The sequence below is a fragment of the Columba livia genome, chromosome 13, assembly GCF_036013475.1.
Source record: "Columba livia isolate bColLiv1 breed racing homer chromosome 13, bColLiv1.pat.W.v2, whole genome shotgun sequence".
Classification (NCBI taxonomy): domain Eukaryota; kingdom Metazoa; phylum Chordata; class Aves; order Columbiformes; family Columbidae; genus Columba; species Columba livia.
The window spans coordinates 10,242,005-10,256,073 of NC_088614.1; the positions used below are offsets into that span (position 1 = coordinate 10,242,005).

At 39.6% G+C, this 14,069-nt stretch overlaps 1 protein-coding gene across 1 annotated transcript; it reads right to left on the reverse strand.

Moving 5' to 3' along the window:
- Positions 1–6,331: 6,331 nt before the first annotated feature.
- Positions 6,332–11,699, reverse strand: DYNLRB2 (dynein light chain roadblock-type 2). Its single transcript, XM_065028355.1, has 4 exons — positions 11,659–11,699; positions 11,319–11,394; positions 8,515–8,682; positions 6,332–6,632 (listed from the first exon to the last, which is right to left on the reverse strand). The coding sequence occupies exons 1-4, from the start codon at positions 11,659–11,661 to the stop codon at positions 6,589–6,591; spliced, it is 291 nt and encodes a 96-aa protein (XP_064884427.1). The 5' UTR covers positions 11,662–11,699; the 3' UTR covers positions 6,332–6,588.
- Positions 11,700–14,069: the final 2,370 nt, after the last annotated feature.

A 14,069-nucleotide genomic window follows, 5' to 3' on the forward strand; every position in this document is an offset into this window, starting at 1 on the left:
TAGCCAAGGGAGAGTTAGAGTGCTCTTATTAATGGATTGCAGTAGGGTAAATAAATAGAAATTGTGTGTAGTTCTTCTGTTTCCCTAAAGGGGAGGAATAGAACTGGTTGAAAAAAATGCAGTGATATTGTGTGGGTACTAAATTTTCTTGACTGTAACTTCTCCTGTTTGCGGTTTGCTGAACCATGAGTCTTTCTTTTATTTCTGAAATTCTTCCAAAGTGGAACACACAAGGGGAAAGTAAAGCCTGTATGAATGCAGAATGGTTTCTTTTAAGTCAGTGAAGTTATTCTGCTGAAACACGGGTAGAAAGAAGAAAACTGGTCCTGCGGACTGTTAGCCTTGTAGGCCGAGGTTGGTTTTGTCATGTGAGATCAATAAAGTCAAGGATATTGTGAATGCTCCTGAGATAATACATGGGGGAAGTCCCCAGAGAATACAATTAACAATAATCTGGAATCGTAAAGATTGCAGATTAGGCAGTCTCTTCTTACTCTGGGTTATGGTTTAGCTATAAACTTCCTTTAACAAAGTGTCACAGCAAATAAAATCTTCACTGAACCAGGAACACATCTCAGTTTTCCATCCAGCTCCGTTCTCACTGGCTTAGAGATCAGAACATTTCCAGTTTCTTCTCCACAGTCCAAACCCACGTGCTGGCAGTCACTGTTGGCCAATATTGAGCTCTAGACTTAGAGCCACAGTTTTCTTGCAGATAAACGGGTAATTCTAACACTGGGCACTCGCTCTTATAAATCACTGCAGTTAATTAGTAGACTAGAATGAAACTGTGAGCTTTTTACAGCTGACAGTAAGAATTCCGTGCAGAAACGGTGCAGCTTCATTACTAATTTAAGTGTCTTGTAATTAATTGTTATCTTTATTTGACTATACTGTTTCAGGTTTCAACCTGAACTAGATGTAGTGAGATGCTGCAGGCCACTTGTAGCGCAGAAATCTTGTAGAAGGTGGCTATGAGATTTCCAGCTGATTTTAGCAGAAGAATATGTTTAAATACTTAGTTCAGCGGCGATTGCATGGTTGGCACTGTGGTTTAGTGTGGAAGAAGCAGACACTGCTCCTGAGACCACATTCTGAGGGAGCTTTTGGCAAGATTCGCAACGTTTAACAAAATGGATTCATGTGACACGTGCAGACTCCCCTTAGGACGAGGAATAATTTACTGAATCCTGGAGTTTTCCTTCCATGTTTGAGAAGTCACTTTATATTGTTTGAATAGTGCTGATGAATATATCCCTTGTTGTCATATTTTGCAGTCATCTTCATTAACTGAGGTTTACATATATAAATACCAAAGCAAACTGTTTCTTTGCTCCTCCTTTTAGCTTCTGTGATATCTGAAATACTTCAGCATAGCTTCCTTGTCTGCATTCCTAAACCACTTCGCAAACCAATTAGTCAAAGTGGTTTGATGATGATCCATATTATAGAAAAGTTTCTTAGCCAGAACCTCTGTTTAGCCATTTTGCTCTTTGTGATCATGGCCTTTGAACAATACTTTGTAAACTTATTGCCAGATGGTAACTAATGCCGACTTCTTTCCATCTTCACCAAAGAATGGTCTAGTGCAGTTGTCTTCTTGCTCAATATCTTTAAAAACAAAGCAGTGAAAGCACGTCGAGATTTTGACCCAATCAGCATAGACTCAAAGTGATGGTATCTTTTGTGTATCACTTTAACTGCTCTAGATAGAAGCAATTTCACTGAAATCACTAAAAGCGTACTCATGTCAAAGGCAGACTTAGGTATTTTTAGGAAAGAACTCAAATCCCCCTTCCTATAGCATGACCCCAAACCATGCGCTGAGCTGGGAGCCCCAGCTGTCCAAAGTGGGATGTGGGCAGTTCCATCTCATCCCCTCTTGTTGTGCATCTACTTCAAAGAATTTTGACATGAATCAGTGTTTCTCTTAAAAATAGCATACCCTGTTCAATGTAATGATTGAAAATTCTTCAGAAATAAATCCTGAGTGCTTTTGTTATTATTTCAGGATAATTTGCAGAGGTGGCTGAAAATTATGTCTATTTGGACTAACCGATTTTCTTCTTGGTTGCATCCTGAAGGACAATTAACCTTTTCTCTCTCAAATTGTTCACAAAGCTCAAGGAATCAGTTCAGATTTCCCTGTGGCCTTTACTTTCCTGCTAGATGCTGTATTTTTTTACAGGGGTCTGTTTCTAGTCCCTCTGCGTTCCCAAATGTGAACGTCCTGAAATTCAGAGAGATTCAAATCAATGCTACGATCTGACCACATATACGATGTACCTCTGCTGTTATGCGTAATTAACTTAGGACATTTTAGGCTTTCTCTCCAAGCGTCAGTCTTCCTTTCTCCCGTGGTTCCTGCGAAGTCCCACAGTGAGCCTTGTTGTTATGACCTAATTTTTCTGCAAACTGAGAGATTTAATTTGTTCAGGTGCCAGGCAAAGGGAACACAAACTTGGAAGTCTCCTGGCTACTCTAATTTAGCTGCCTGAGATTTGAAAAATCAATAGGGGAATTATCTTGCTGTCTCTAGATAGTAACTTAATAATTAAAACATAATTAAAAGGATGACAACAGTTTATTTAGGAAAACTGTGACTTTTTCTGAGGGTCCATTCCAGAACTTGTGTCCTGCAGTGTTGAGGCACTGGAGCTGGGATGGATTCTGCCTGTAGGGAAAGCCTTTGGTATTGACAGTGCTGCTGTCCCTGTTTAGTTCCACAAGTAACTGTGTAACTCCTCAAAACAATATTATTTCCTAACTGCATTTTCAGATGATTGCGATATTTCCCAAATCTGCGCTTTTTACGTTCACTATTATTAATGCTTATGATCAGATAGTTTCTTCAGAGAATCCAGTGTGGTCCAGCAAACATTTCTCAGGAGCTTAACAGTGGTGATATATACATGTTTTATATACATATATGCCCATCATATATATATAATACTGCTGTATACAAAATGCTGCCTAATTTGTAGCCTTGTGTCATCAGTAAATCTGAGAAACGACTCACTGAAATGATGTTGGCAAGTACAATTAATACATGACAAAGTACGTAGTCTGATAGTTCATTCATTAGCAGTAGGAGAGTTTCATAATATGGTCTTAGTGCTTCCTAGATGAACTGTGAACATCCTTAATGAACACCGGCCGCTTCAGACCATTTTAACTTAACATTTAATACCACCCTCCTCACTGTGACACTCCCTTCTAAGATCCTGTCACAAGAGGGCCCTTACCAGACTTGACAGAATACGAATGCACAAGTTCCTCCCAGTCTGCACAAGTGGCAGATAGTTAGAAATTCATTATCTTCCACATGCTTTATCACTTGCACAGTTGGTGAATCACTCTCGTTGTATCCCGTAGTTATATGCAATCAAATAACATACATACATTTTTGAGTTAAACTGAAAGGTAGAACTGAAAAATACACCATTTGATACTTCTATATGCATTATATAATGTGGACTACATGATAACTGTATTTTTAAAAAAGCAAGTAACTTCAGAGAAAGCCAGACTGCCAAATGCACTGAATGTGCATTAAATGAAATATTTAAAAGCATTTAATTGGCAGATGAGCAAAATAAAGGAAAAGGAACAACTACCTTGATTGAATCAACTGGCCAGAGCGGTTGTCCCATGATGGACCGTGCATTTTGAAAAACTGTATGTGAAGGAAGATCCAGGGTACTTTATTTCAGAAGTGGGAGGCTTCTGGAATCTTTCTATTTTAGTGTATTTTGAGGACCCCAAATGCAAGATACTGACATAATTTATTCCTTGGCTGTTTGCCTAACTAGCATGTTACAGTTCAACCCAAAGGCTGCCCTTCAATGAACAACAGCCATTCTTGACGTTCTCAACATTCCCTTAACAAAATGATCATCTGTGAAATTAGTCGCTTTCATGCGACTTTTTTCCTCAACCTCCCCCTAGTCACTTGTTGTCTAGTAAAATCTCTTTGGTTCACAGAAATGAGAGCTTAAATGACTTGGTGCAATGCTTCTGTGGTGATCAAGTAACTTAAAATTTATTTCCCTGTATTTTGTCTGGATGATTCTGTTCCTTTTCGGTGCCCCACCTGTGTCCAGATCAATGTGCTGATGAGGGTTTTCCACTTGGACCATTAGAGACGTAACTATTGTCACTTCCATTTCCTACTGAAAGACCTAAATGAAAACTTTGCACATGTTCAGCTTGCTTTTGCAAATAGGAACGAATTACCAGGGAACGAAATGAAGGATTTCAGATTATGCTTCCTGGTGAAGATGTTGCCAAAACTGTACAATACTACAGTGTTTTCAAGGCAGCCCTGGTAAGAGTAGCTGGCAGCAGCACAGCTCAGCCCATGTGTTTGCACAGCGTTTGTTACTGTGCACATCATCATAAACAGACCAAACTTTGCCCTTGTATCTGCATCTGTGCCCCTCATAGGAACAGCGAAAAAAACTAATTTGTGAGCAGTATTTGACCCTTGGAGAACTATGTGCATCTGCTTAAGGCTATTTTTCCACATAAAAACACTTTCCAGCAAAATTATTTAGCGTGTTCAATTCTAATGATTTGGCTTAAGTGTCTTTTTGAGTGCTTTACCAAGCTACAGCAGTCATCAGCTGCTTCATAAATATTGGATTAAAGTCGGTAAAGGGAACTAACGCAGGTATCAGAAAGGCAGAAATCAAAGAACAGTGCCAGACACGGAGCTTTTCTTTGCAGTGCTCTACTGTGTTCTTTGGGCTAAAGGACATTTTTTCAACAATGCCAGAAATTGCAACACCAGTATTATTTTTGACAATAGAAAAGTGTAACAGTGACTGTAATTCTGGCAGTTTTCTGGATGTATATGGTGAAACCTCTATGGAATTTAATGCTTTTAGAGAAAACTACAGAAACAAAACTATTAGCCCCAAATACACATTCATAGCAGTTGGAATTCAGCAGTACTTTTGGGTAGGTGCTGAAGTGAAAAATCTGGGTTTTGAATCAGTAGGCATTTGACATACCAGGATATTAGTAGAATGTTTTCTAATATATAGCAATAAATAAGTTGGATTTTTAAAATTATCACAACAAAAGTAGAGAAGAAAACAAATTTTTAAAGCTTTATTCCCTGTCAGTATATTGGCTCACCATTAAACGCCCCCCAATGGTAAGGAAATTCTGGTACAGTACTGACTACACTTCAGTGCCACCAACAGTGTCCCGTTGTTTTATATATCCCTAAATTTTGAGTAGCCCCGCCTGGCTGGATTGCTCTGCTTAATTCCCATCACACCGGGCTTCTCTACCTTTGGGTTCGCTTCCTCTTATTATGCAGTGTCCCCAAATTTTCCATGGTTCCTACCACTTGGGCGTGGGATCTGTCTGCCGGCCCTGGAGATCTCAACGCTCCGACACCTTCCTGTCCCAGCAGCAGGACCGACCCTCCCAGGTTTGTCAGTGAAATACAGCCTTTCCAGGCTACTCAGCAGAGTCACAGCACACACTCCAATTTGCAAAAAATAGCACCAGGTTTGATTATCTCCTGGGTGTAAATTTTGAGGGATAGATAACACAGTCCTAATAGGAAATTGCTGATTGCGTATCCACTGAGGCATACGGTGATTTATCAGTTTCATAACCTCAACCACAATTCATATGATGTACTACAAAGACCCCTGAGCGGTATTCAACCGATTCATTTTTCCTTTCATCCTCATAGCCACCCCACACATTTGTTGTTCTTCCTTCCTATATCTAGAAAAAATACCCCATCTTGTGACCAACTGAAGACAATCTGAAGTTTCAGAGTTTAAATAATTAATCAATAAAATTTAACCCACCCTCTGTCCCATGTCACTAAGGTTTATGGCTTTTATATTATATGTAAAGGCTTGAATAGTTATTAAAAGTTTTGATTTAATTACACCCCTGTTTACCTTAGCAACAAACTAACAGCAGCTCTACATTTGAGTGCAGGCTCAACTTAGCTTGAAATTCCCAGTACTGCAAATATTAAATGAAGCTATTGTTTCCATCCGTAGAAATTGGGAAATAATAAAAGATTGCTTTTCTTTCACTTGTCTTCCCTTAGAAAACTTAAAAAGCAGGGGTTAAAGACAGGGCAGTATCCAGTCCATCATGACTGATGTGAACTACATTTGTATTCTTGGGTACATGTACCTGTGGTTACTCTAGTTCAGAGGGACATGTTTATACCTGTAGGTACACACATGATCTACAGCTTCCCATGAGGTATGATTTATCCTCCAACATAATGTTAGAAACCTGAAGAGAATGATTTAATTGCAAGAATATCTTGAGCATTCATCAACAAGGGTTTGAAGCATTTTGTTTTATTATTGCTCTTTTGAGTCTCAAGATAAACACACAATATTTTGATATATGCATTAGGATTTGCTCAAACACAAATTGATACAGCTACAACTGAAAATGTTAAATTGGCAACATTTCAGTCATGACAGTTACACTATATGTAAAATTACTTAGTGCTATGTTTGAACTTAAATATCAACAAGTAATAGTAGTTTAACCAGTAGAACTATATCACCATCTAAAAATATTGCCATAGTGGGACTATTCGCATGGGTTCTGAACAACAATCAGGAGATACTCTTTATCTGCAAAAAGATATAAAAATGTTTAGTTAAAATATGTTTATCTTATTTCCTGATAAATATTCTTTATTCATCTATTCTTCTCCAACATTTTGTTTATTAAACATAAGCAAAAGCAATGGCATTTATATAAAAAACATTTAGAAAGTGTAAGCACTTTGTACAAAAATCTCAGATTACAAATAAAAAAAATCTGTGTCATAAAGCTTTACTATATCATATTAAAACTATTGCAGTAAGCAGTTAGGTTTGCTTTCAAGAAACCGTAAAGATGTTTAAACAAGATGAAAAAAGTCACAAGATAAGCACCTGGAAGCTAACACTTGTTATAATAAAAAACTTTAGACATCTGCAGCCTCTTTTGCAGGTGCAGGGAACTTCTTTCAGTTCGCTAACTAGTTTATTCAAAATTGGGAGCCCCATTTAGACATGAAAAAAGCAGAAAATACTTGAATAGACTTCTACTCTGAATAAATTCTAAGCATGCGAGGCTTCGCCTACCAATTCTAAAAGCCTGGGGAGGTTTTGGAAACAATGCAGTTGGATAGCTATTTAACATTATCTCTTTTAAATGAAACATTTATTGAAAGTATCCAGTGAATTCAGCAGGATCATATCAGCTTTGGACAGTTAAGAAGCTGCGCTCCTGCATTGGCACTTTCATCCAAAAGCAACTGAATATAAATCACACGTGGTTCATTTGCCACCTTCTATTATATTAAAATACAATCGAGCCTTTGAACAACTGATCTTCCCTGTTAGCAAAAGAGCTTCATATTTTATACCACTTATTTTCAGGTCAACCTGCTTTAATGGTTACTAGTCAAAAAGTCAGCTCAAAAGTAAGCGAAGGGCAAATGCAAAATAGGAGTCGAGTGTATCCTTTTAAATCAATGAGCAAAAAACATGATTTAAAAAATGCATTAGGTTTATGCTCCAAAATAGAAACCAAACTAAAATTTTAATCTTAGTATCATCTGATGACTAATGTTCACACGTAATGACAGTGCCAGATTTCTTTCACACACACTGGTTTCATAGCAGCATCATAAATAATTGCAGCGAGGCGAGGGAACGCACAGCCAGTGCAGCACCTCGGCGCTACGTTTGCTGTGAGACCAGCGCTGGAGGATGACCGGTGACAGCTGTCCCCCACTGCCAGCTCACAGCCCACATCCTGCCCAGGGCTGTGCTCAGGACATCCCTGAAGCTTCCCGATTTCTGTCCACATCCCGCATCCCATAAATCTCTCAATTAGCCAGCGCACCCATCAGGATCTCAGCCCCATCCAGTCACTTCTACATTGCCTGATGCACCTTCTACTGCTGACCACAGCTCATCTGGCCTTGTTTTAGAGACACAACTAACAAATTAACATATGTTTGTATTTAACATGAGTGTGAAACAGGTTGCTACGTTTCCCTGGTTGTTTTAAGGCAAATAACGTTGGTGATAATACTGCACATTGATCTGTGACACAAATCCCATCCATGGCTAGGAAGTCATGATAACATACCAGGGGAAAAAACAATTTTTAGAAACAAACCATTTTTTGCATCTGTCTGGAGCTAAAATGGATCTGCTATCTTTAACACTATATATAGACACACAGCATTTGATATATGTATTTGTCCAGTTTTTCTTTGTGGAAACCCACAGAAACCAGACCATTAATCGGATCAGACTTGTTTGGTTACCTCCAAGCTTGAACACTATAAACTCTGTATATTAAAATCCTAACACATCTGGTTACATGGTGAATATATGCTTATCTTTTCATATACTCATTTTCAAAATGCATTTTCTACTGCAGCCTTATTCATGAAGAATTTAAATAAAATTAAAAGGACATACAATACTGTTGTTCTTTTCATAGAAATATTACCTGGAGCAACCATAATTTCGTGTTTCTTCGATCTGATCCTAAGAAAGGTGAGATCATTCTGGGGATCAAGATCTCTCACTGTGCTCCTAGCTTTTGTGGTGAGCTGATGAAGAAGACCTGCATACTGGACTGTTGTAGAGTTATCAAGATTTGTTCTTACTGGAATTCCTGCAAACAAATAATTTTCTAATAATCATTCTGCTAAGTTGCATATTTTTCATATACAGCAGATCATAAGAGAAAAAACAAGCATTTAATTTTTTTTTTTTTCTGTTTTGTAGCAGAAAGGAGTTACATTGATTTCAGGTATCTATGTACCTTTAAAAGTATAATTTATATTAATCAGTGGCAATTAAACACTGAGTTGCTTTATGAAACTTTAGAAGGAGCCTAATTGCTGTTTAAGGCTCTTAAATACCCATCCAATTCCATTCTGTAGCACTTAACCAGTTACAGTGCCTCATCAGCTTAAACACTGTCACCCAGTTTGTATCTTGGCTGCAAGAATGCAACCCACACTTTAACCGTAGCGTTCAGCATGTGCAGTGATAGAAATTACACATTGTCAGTGAAATACCGAAAGCAGCCCAAGGGCAGAAGCGGCATGTTTGCATGTGGCCAGCAAAACCACTGCTGGAACAAGCCCTTCCAATTACCACCAAAAACTGACAATTGGTAGTACACAGTGTATTGATCCCAACTATGGAAAATTTGAACACATAAGTAAAGATTAATTTTTGATGATTTAATGAATCATTGTTTATCCATGTGTTGCCAAATCATGCTTTTTATATTAATAGACTATCAGGTGAAACTAAAAAGAGGGTTCACAGTAATCATGAAAGTGTAAAAGTGTTTTGCTTTAATAAGCTCATTTCACTAATAAAAAATTTATTTGACCTACTAACAAAGACAATAGATTACAAGCCGGCAAAGCAGTTTTCTCTTTGCATACATTTGTATGGCATCTTCCAGATGGACAGGATGGGAATACATGAGTAGAGCAATAGCACTTAAGTTGAAGAGTTTGATTATGAAAGAAGAATTAGAATGTAAGAATAGTGAATGCCAGGTAAAGAATTAGAGGCAAGGGAAGCAAAAGAAATTATAGAACCATCTCAGATACTAGACTATTCCATAATTGTCCTAGAAAAGCTTTATTTGAATCACTTGAAATCTGTGTCATCATTTGAGAAATAATTCTGCATTGGTAGGATGTGTAGTCTGATGTTTATTACACAGAGATTGAAACCAATGTTTTAATGGAACACACAGGTGTTCCCAAGCACTACATTAGCATGAGAATATCTATATAATCACAGCATTAAATAGTAAGTCACTTAAAAGCAGCCATAAATTAATGTCAAGTTTGTATGACCTTGTATCTAAATGAGTCCTTCAACAAATACAGCACTTCTAATGAAAATGGTAAATGTTAAATGATCCTCCAAGGTCTAATAACGTGAAAATGAGTTGATATTAGTGACATACTTAGATTAAAGCTGAGCTATGCTTACTTTAGGACAAATTCTCTTCGCCTCTACCACCCAAATTAGAGAAAGGCAAATAAATCCTTCATTAGAAATGCTGTGGTGTGATCCGTCTCAATGGTGAAGGATAGCAACAGTCTATGAGATTTTCCAAATAAACTATATACACTTGGCATAGTGTTTCAGTGAAAAAATCAGCTTTGAGCATTAAAATAAACAACAGGCAGTATTTGTGTCAGGGATCTTTATCTTGCTATTTCCCCTGCACACTATTACACCTAAGTGTACCTACACCTATTACAAAAATCTTAGTAAAAGACAACTGCTTATGTTTCACCTTTTTAGGGAACCTAAACAGCCTAAGAAACCTCACTTACTGTACCATTGGTTTGAGTATTTTTACTGTGATTAATTTGAGTTGTATACTCGTTTTAAATGTTTCAAGATAGAGAAAAATTAAATTTCATTTTTTACAGAAAGATTTGAAGTAACTAGATTGACCGGTGCTCACTATGGCTATTTGGAGATGTTAAAAAATCTTGCAACTACACACCTACATTGAGGTTTAGTTTGTGGAATGCAACTTTGTGGTACCTTGAATACATCTTCACAGAGTACAGACTGTCTCGCATTCGCCTCTGGTGTCAAAACATTTCTAAATGATAAACTAACCCCCAAATTCCTGCGCTAGTCTTGTTTGTTGTTCTCATTCTGGCCACGTGTTCTACAGGTTGGTGAGGAAGTTTGAACAGGACCTGGGGGGACTTTATACCTTTCTGTGAATAGTCTAATATGTGAAAAAGGGAAGTGGAATGTTCTTCCTCCTTTGCAAATCAAAGTTGAGACAGAAGAAATCCAAACCAGCTTTTTAAAAACTATGCTGTTGTCTTATCTGTGCACAGCTGTACGTGAGCTTGCCCTCAGTGCTGCGGAGCTACCACGGGTGAAGAGGCACTGCGGCAGCACAGCCGAGCGGGAGGGCAAACCTGAGCAATACTGCGAACAGAAGAAAACTGGGTTATTCTTCCATTAGATTGCACTGGTGATTTTGCCTTGAGAAATGTGTCAGTCGGCAAGCTCAAAAAGGATCGTTTGTGTAATGGAAGCTCTTCAGAGAAGACTTGTCAGGGCTCTTTACTTGCAAACGTTCACGTCTTAAGATGAAACGCTCATTTCTTGGGAATCATGACACCTTTGTAAAACACTGTAAGTGGAGTGTGTTAACACCTCAAAATCTGCAATTCCGTGTTGAAGAGTTACCACGCTCGTTGCACTACCAAGTGTGTCCCTTGGAGAAAGCAGAGGACACTTTACCTTCAGCGTTTATAACCATGGTTGCGATAACCCCTTTGTGGCTTTGAATCCTCTTGAGGGTTTCCTCCACCTCAGCCTGTGGGGAGAGAGGACACCGGGGGAGACACCAGAGGCGGGAAATCAGGGTAAGGGGACACCGGGGGGGGACATCAAGAGGGAGGGGACACCACAGCCCCCTCAGCTCCCGCTCAACGGCCAGCGCGGCCCCTGTGAAGAGGCCGCGGCGTTGCTGTTCCCCAAATCAGCCCCGGGGCCCTGCCCTTCGCCTCCCCCCGCCCCAGCCGGTCTCCCCGTTAGAAATACCGTCCCGCAGCTGGGCCGACGGGAGTAGCGCCATTACCATGGTCGGGCTGCCGCCGTTGCTATGGAGCAGCGGAAGTGACGCCGCGGACCGGCAGCGCGTGCCGAGCGCGGTCCCTGAGGAGCGGGAGCCGCCGCGTCGTTCGAGTGTTCGATCCCTGCTGGTGGACTCTGACTGGCAGGTGAGGTGAAATCAGTTCGAGTTGCCTCAATTGTTGTAGTAGGGGGAGTTTTTTGTTAATTTATTTTAAAGCTAAGGCGGTTACTGATCAAATCCCAAAGATACTAGTTTACCACAGTTGTTATTTGTAAGTATTTTTCCCCTGTATAAGTGCTGCCTGGTCTGCTCTGTTTTTCCACAGGTGTTACGAATTGAGTGGGCACACAGGGTGTGTGTTTCACTGGTAGCAGCTTTCCAGTCTGGCTGTGCTACCGTCACTGTGTATGGCCACGTAAATCATAAGGAATGTGTCCTGCCGTAGCTTCCTACACTTTTCAAATCTCTGTAGGCCACTTTCTCAAGGTTGTAGTGTAAATAAGTTACCTGTGTGTTTCTGTTCTCCTTTATCAAAGCAGCAGGAGAACAAACTTCATGGGCAAGACCTTTGAAGAGGCACCTTTCTCCATGCACACACTGGATTGTGCCGAAATGTTCCAAAGGGGAGGGGGCTCATCTCACCGAGCCTTCTGTCTGGTTTGTGAAGCTTTCTGGGGTCTTGTTCGAGTTACTTTTACCTCCTCTGTTCTAAAGAGCTGGCAGGTTTACCAAGTTTGGTGTTTTGGGAAGCCAGCAGCCCTATGCCTCCCCCTCCCCCTTTTTTTTAATAAACAGAGAAGCCTTAAGAACAATTTAACAAAGTCGTTATTAATCTGCACCTCTTTAAGGGCCCAATTGTATTTGAAACTTGAGGCAGTGTATCAGCACATAATTTAATGCAGTTTACGTCTCTGTGTTGGAGAGAAAATAACTTCAGTGTGTGGGATTGCCGTATCTATTACAACAATGTTATTTTGGGCTTTTATTAAGTTCCAGACTGGCCTGGGCCAGCATAAATCAGAAGCATTGAAGTTGCTGTGCATTCAGAAGCGTGTAACTGATTTGAAAATCTGCCTTATGAGGAAAGGGAGAAATTATCAGAAATACCAGTATATTTATTTCAAAAGCGGGTGTTTTAGTAGTCGCCCCACCATGCTATGGAAGGCAATCAGGAGCACGTGCCCGCCGCTGGGACTGGTCCATGTGAACGGTTTCACCTGGGAGCAGTGAAATTTGCAGTGCTGCACCTGTGCGGGTTTGTTACAACAAGAAGCATGGTGTTCTGGATTTTTTGAAATGAGGTATCTTTACAGGGGTTGTTTTTCATTTTTTTGAGCGATCGGAAGCACTGGTGTGTGGTTATTGAATCTGACTGGAACATCTGCTGGGCAATTTTGCTTTAATACAGTCAGTAGATGCTCTTAAATGAAAACTTATAGATTATACAGTATAAACCTGGTCCTGCTGTCGATGCTGGTCCAAGGAGTGATCCTTGCTGTTACAGGCCAACTAAAGTCAACACACTGCAGGATAACATACTGTAAGGAATAACGGTGATCCTGCCCCCAGTAACTGCACTGGCAATTCCATGGATTTAGAAAAACGAAAAGGAGGAGTTTTTCTACTTATTCTGCTGCCCTTTTGCTGTTTTTTAATTTTCAAAGCTTCTTTCAAGACTGTTTCCCTTCATGGATGCGAGATGTGTTTGTGTCTCTTTAAAACCGATAAAAATATCAGCTCAGCTTTGTGAAAAATACTGAACTGGAGCCAAAATGACATCTAGCATGATGCGGGATTATTCTTGGAAGCCTTGTTTAGGCTCAGCATGAAAGGCTGAAACACACAGGCTTTTGCAGACACTCAGGTAGGGTTTGTCTCAGAGGTAGACACGTAACAACAAATGAAAATATTTTCCTGGTTACTTGAAATTTAACTGAGAATCCAGATTCCAAACAACATAATTATTTTTTGGTGTACAGTAGTGAATGTGTTATAGTATTAGGAACAGACTGATACTACTTGAGAACCAGAAACTCCTCATAGTCTAAGACTGGAATCTTGCAAATGCTTATCTGTGTGAATAAGTTTGAATATTCACTAGTAAAAGTAGCAAGTGAGAAGCTTAAACTTCGTGTGCTTACACTTGTAGTCTGGTGTTTGAACTAATTTCTGCGTTTATAGCTAAGATTGAGGGGGAAAACAAAATCAACTGAAAGACAGAAAATACTTAAAACTTTTTTTTTTTTCCCAGGCTGTGAAAGAAGATGTAATTCTGCATGTGGAAACTGGGAAGTGGATTTTGCTGGTAAGTACATAAGATTTTCATTCCTTGATGCTTGAACCTGGTGCCCCAGGAAGAGGTAGAGAGGGAGTCAAGCACACGGAGGGACATGAGCTACACTGAAGTGCTGTAA

What these genes read in the sequence shown, in the direction of transcription:
- DYNLRB2 (XM_065028355.1), bottom strand. An exon ending in CATGGTTATAAACGCTGAAG is followed by an intron (nt 8,683 to 11,318) that starts GTAAAGTGTCCT and finishes ATTTGTTTGCAG; the next exon opens with GAATTCCAGTAAGAACAAAT. An exon ending in CGAAATTATGGTTGCTCCAG is followed by an intron (nt 6,633 to 8,514) that starts GTAATATTTCTA and finishes ATCTTTTTGCAG; the next exon opens with ATAAAGAGTATCTCCTGATT.